Consider the following 5,614-nt stretch of genomic DNA (forward strand, 5'->3'; position numbering starts at 1 on the left):
TGAGATGCAGCCGGAACGATTCATGAATTTGCTCGACTGGTCCGTTTACGACAAGTTTCTTCAGTTCCAATAGTTTGGGAAACAGAAACGCAGAGATCACAGACCCCAAAACATCAGAAAACCGTAAAAACATCATGAAAAAAAAAGAAAAAAATGTCAATTCCACAAGCAGCAACGAGATGAGAACTAATGCAAAGCGTGGAATCGAACGAGAACTCGAAACATCGATATAATGCCAACGTTAGAATTAGCATGAGACAAGTTCAGACGTTACACACCAGATCAAACATGAAACATTCTCCTAATGCTTCGCAATTCAGGTAAAGCAAACGTTCGCGCGCGATAGTCGAACTGAAGATACAATAAAAACTCTCTCTCTTGTTTTCCCCATGAAGAAGAAGAAGAGCAAAAGAATCGAACTCAACGGGTAGGCACGAGACCCCTGTGCTTCTGGATCTTCCTCTCGAGCTCGTCCTTACTCGCCCCAACAAGCCTGTCCACTTCCTTCCCTTTCTTCACCAGCACGAACGTCGGCATCGCCTGCACTCCGAACTCCTGCGCCACATCCTGCGAGATTTCGCCGTTGCCGCAAACACAGAAGGGGAGAGAGAGAGAGAGAGGGGAAAAATCAGCTCGAATTCGACGTTGTCCGGCAACAAAAGAGAATCTGAAAACAGAGAGCGGAAGAGAGCGGAGTTCACGTACGGACAACTCATCGACGTCGATTTTAACGAAATCGACATCAGTGAACTTAGAAGCCATGGCGTCCACGACTGGCTGCATGCTCTTGCAGGGCCCGCACCAGGACGCCGTGAAGTCTATCAACATCTTTTTTCCCCAGATGCAACCCGCAAGCACGTCAGTTTTGAAGAACACCAGACGCTCAGTCGTATTCTGGAAGAAGGAGATCGGAGGTCAAGCCTTACCAATTTGGGGGTCTCCTTGACGGTGTTGAAGTGGAGCTGCCACGGTGGGGTGGAGTGCAACGCCTGGACACGAGAATGCCTCGGCGGAGAGTCCGACGACGAAGACTGCGACGGAGAGTCAGTCGAGACAGTGGTGGCCGGAGCGGCAGCCGGAGCTCTGGGGCCCAGCCCCAAAGCTCTGAGGAGGCGGGAGAGGAAGGAGCCCATGGTTGCTCGCAATCTACCAAATTCACAAGTAGCAACTTAAGCCAATGTGCTACGATGCTTGAGCAGCTCTCTCTTTTCCCCCGCTTTTATATTTCGTCCTTTGCGCGGATTCACGTTGCCGGCCCTCATCTGGCGTTCGATTTTCCACCCTTCATGGTGTGAAGAAGAACAAGATTACAGATGAATGCTATTGAAGAAGATGATTCCTTATTCTCTTCTGTATTATGGTGTATTCACCTCAAAAATACAGAGCACCTTTTCAATGGAGTATTCTCCTCTCTGTTCTCACATAGACGGTTACAATGAATTCCCTATTTGAAGAAGAAGTCGCTCTTTATCTATATACAACAGAAGCTTAATGAAAAAACCGAATGCTAGCTGTCAACGTAAAGACTTTAAACAGAAAAGAACTTATTTCACAAAGGCTAAGCTAACAGAATTAACTGCCTCTTTTTCCTTCTGAAATTGTTCACGTGATGTCTTTTCTTCACCGACTTATCTTCACCGTCTTATGTAGATACACAGCTGGCCTTATTTGACAGCATTACTGGTTACACAATTGCGAATTCTACTTCTTCCAAGCTTCTCCAATGACAGCCATAGACTTGTCTTCGATGCAGTCTAACTTCTCTGCGTTTGAAGCTTCCTCTCTCTGTTCCGAGCTTCAAAGAATGAATGTTCTTAACATCCCCCTCAAATTGGGAGGGGATGAAAATCCCATGCCCAATTTGGTACGAAGATTAATATGAACAAAACGTGTCAAAGGTTTTGTAAAAATATCTGCAAGTTGAAGATGGCTAGGAACATAACTAATACGGAGAGATCCTGAGGAGACTTTCTCCCGAACAAAATGGAAGTCTACCTCTATATGTTTGGTTCGGGCATGAAGAATTGGATTGGTCTGTAAGAGATATAGCAGACTTATTGTCACAAAATAGGAGTAGGAGACGAAGAGATATACCAATATCACGCAAAACAAAAGCAATCCAAGTAAGATCACTGAAGTAGATGCAAGAGCTCGGTATTCGGCTTCGTGGAAGAACGAGAAACAGTTGGTTGTTTCTTAGCTGACCAGAAAGGAGATTTGATCCAAGATATGTACAAAGAGCGCCTGTGGATCGCCCGGGTGTCGCACACCCACCTGGCCAAGCATCTGAGAAGCCATAGAGAGCTGTGGAGCTACGTGAATGAAGAAAAAGACCAAGATGAGTAGTGCCTTTGACATAGCGAAGTACTCTTTTTAATCGATGAAGATCCGCAATTGTTGGATGCTGCAATTTTTGGCACAAGGTATTTGTTGCATAAGCAAGATCAGGTCGAGTAATTGTTAAGTATTGAAGTCCTCCCACAAGGCTTCTATACTCAAGAGGGTTCGAGAGCAAAGTAGTATCATCTGTCATAGGAGTTACTCGAAGTGGAAGAGGAGTTGATACAAAGCTTACAGCTGGTCATATGAGCTCTTGTTAATAGATCAATGGCATATTTGGTTTGACAGAGAAATAGATCATAAGGAGAGCGTTTGACTTCAATGCCGAGAAAGTAGTGAAGATGGCCCAAATCTTTCATGTGAAAGTGACGGCTCGAGAACTCAATCAAAGTGGTTAGTAACCGAGCCGAGCTTCTGTCGAACTATGTCATCAACATATAGTAGTAGTAGAACCGTGTCTCAACCAGTGGTGAAGCACGAAGAGAGACGGGTCAGCAAGATTTTTGCGGTACTACGGAAACCATTCTCCAGAGAAAGTTGCTAAATTTGTCAAACCATGCTCGTGGTGCTTGACGAAGGCCATATAGGGATTTCTTAAGTAAACATACACAATGAGATTGTTGAGGATCAACAAAACCAGGGGGCTGCTCCATGTAAACTGTTTCATTCAATGTACCATGGAGAAAAGCATTTTTAACATCTAGCTGGTGTATAGTCCACTTCTTCATTATTGCAACAGAAAGGACTATCCGAATAGTGGCATGCTTGATGACTGGACTAAATGTTTCAGTAAAATCGACCCCTGCTTCTTGATGAAATCCCTTTGCAACTAAACGAGCTTTTAATCTTTCTAGACTGCCATTAGGTGTTAGTTTAGTTTTAAACACCCACTTACAGCCTATAACATGCATCTCGCTTTGTTCTAGGAACTAAGAGCCATGTCGATTCTCATACAAGGCATCCATTTCCTCCTTCATGGCTTGATACCACCCTTTATCAGCTAAGGCTGTTTTGACCGATTTTGGTTCCAAAGGTACTTTATAGTCAGCCAAATATGCATATTTGGGGTTAGGTTTGATGATACCGACTTCAATCGAGTTTGCATATAATGGACAGGAGAAGTACTCAAGAAGTGGCTGTTAAGTCTGGTTGAACTTGATTAAAGATAAGCTCTCCCGACTCGGCAATTTGAGATAGAGCATCTTGTTGCTCCGTAGCAATCGAGTCCGACTCATTGGAGGAGAAGTTGATATATGTGGAACACCCTCATATTGTGATATATGAGTGCGATCGATTGTTACAGAAGGAGGTAGTTGAAATGCTGTTGTATGATTAGTGGAAGGGTTGTCCACTGAGGTTGTATTTGTGGAATCAAGAAGATTAACCACATCTGCCCATTGATTATACAAAGTTGTGTACTGATCATAGTCAGATATTACCTTCCTTTTAAATGGAAAGAAGGTTTCATCAAAGACCACATGGCGACTAACATAAATTCGGCCATTAGTAGGTACAAGGCAACGATACCCCTTATGCCTTTCACTATAGCCCAGAAAAAACAAAGTGAGAGATCTAGGGTCGAACTTGTGTTGAGCATAGGATCGAAGACACGGGTAACAAGCACACCCAAACACCTTGAGATGGTCATAGCTAGGCTGCTTATTAAAAAGTCTGGAATAAGGAGAAGCCATTTGTAATTTCGGTGTAGGAAGAATGTTGACAATATAGTTGGCTGTTATGAAGGAATCTACCCGAATTTCAAAGGAACTCGAGAATGATACATCATGGCTAACCCCAACTCGACTATATGGCGATGTTTCCTCTCTGCAATTCCATTCTGTTCTGGTGTATGAGGGCAAGACAGACTCTGCTTTATGCCACAATTCTGTAAATGACTTTGAAACCTTTTACTAGTAAACTCTCCTCCACCATCACAATGAAACATTTTGATTTGATGATCAAACTGTTTCTCGACTAGTTTCTGAAACATGACAAAGATGTCATAAAAGTCAGACTTCAGCTTCATTGGATAGACCCAGCGAGAAAAAGTATCTACAAATATGACATAATACCGAAAGTTCTGGAAGATTTCACCGGTGAGGGACCCCCGAGATGTCACAATGTATCCTTTCTAATGGTATAGTAGATGTAGAGTCGATAATGGGAAAGGTAAGGCTGCACTTTTTGCAACCCGACAGCTGCTACAAATGGATTCAGACTTTGTATTACAGAAATCAAGTCTTTATTCTGCAAATGCTTTACTATATTGAAGTTTGCGTGGGCCAATCTTTGATGCCACATCTCTGCGTGTTATTGCTCCGTGTCTTCGAGTAAAGTATGCTGCTGTAGTTTGAGGATCCACACAGTAAAGTCCTCTAAGTTTCCTTCCGAGCATCTCTGTCTTGTTGGTTTGGTTGTCCTTTATATAGACACCAATTTTATCAAAAATAAAAGAACAGGGATAGTCTTCTGTCAGTTTTGAAACAGAGAGGAGGTTCTTTTTGATTTCAGGCACAATCAAGACATCATTTAGGGGTAACGTGTTATTTTCTGTATTCAACTGAGTATTACCAGTATAAGTAATAGGTAAACAAGAGCCATTACCTATCATAACTGTGTCATTTCCGGATATCGAGTAGAGTTGAGAAGAATACCGGGATCAGCACTAATATGTGCTTGTTGCTCCTGATGTAGATACCACTCACTTCCTCTTGGATCCTCTAGATGAACTGCTGCCAAAGCAGTTGGAATTTCTTCAGCCTGATATGAGTTATCGAAACGATACCAGCACCGAAGAGCATCGTGTCCTGGTCTTTTACAAATCTGACATTCTAACCGGATGCTTTCTGTTGGTTTCTCATTTTGCACATGTTTCTGTGGCATCAAGACTTGAGTCGGATAGGATTTAGTGTCTTGATACCTTTGTGAATAACTGGCATATGGACGAAACCCCGTCCGGGACTAGAATAATCAATCCTCTCGCTTGAATTGTTGATCGCCTCGTTCTGATTCAAATTGTTTGGTCTCGTAGTACCGATTTCTTCCCGAGTATCCATAACTCCGGCCTGCATTATTCATTGCACGGCTTCGACCAAAAAAGCGTCCTCCTCTCAAGCCACCTCTTTGACTTCCAAAACTTGAAGTCCGAAAACCGTATTCTCTTTCGAATTTCCTTTCGTTGTGTTTCAGAACTTCTTTGTCCCAAGTAAGCCCATTAGGTTAAATTGATTCATCGAATATGTCTTTAATCTTGTTTCAAATCGTTCAAGCCGTG

General features: G+C 42.9%; 1 protein-coding gene across 1 annotated transcript; it reads right to left on the reverse strand.

Annotated features, from left to right (window-relative positions):
• Positions 1–222: 222 nt before the first annotated feature.
• Positions 223–1,285, reverse strand: LOC104419341 (thioredoxin H2). The gene is made up of 3 exons (XM_010030979.3): positions 927–1,285; positions 706–828; positions 223–567 (listed from the first exon to the last, which is right to left on the reverse strand). Exons 1-3 carry the CDS (start codon positions 1,131–1,133, stop codon positions 421–423), a joined length of 477 nt encoding a protein of 158 aa, XP_010029281.1. The 5' UTR covers positions 1,134–1,285; the 3' UTR covers positions 223–420.
• Between the last annotated feature and the right edge of the window lie 4,329 nt (positions 1,286–5,614).

This window comes from Eucalyptus grandis, chromosome 9 (assembly GCF_016545825.1).
Source record: "Eucalyptus grandis isolate ANBG69807.140 chromosome 9, ASM1654582v1, whole genome shotgun sequence".
NCBI lineage: Eukaryota > Viridiplantae > Streptophyta > Magnoliopsida > Myrtales > Myrtaceae > Eucalyptus > Eucalyptus grandis.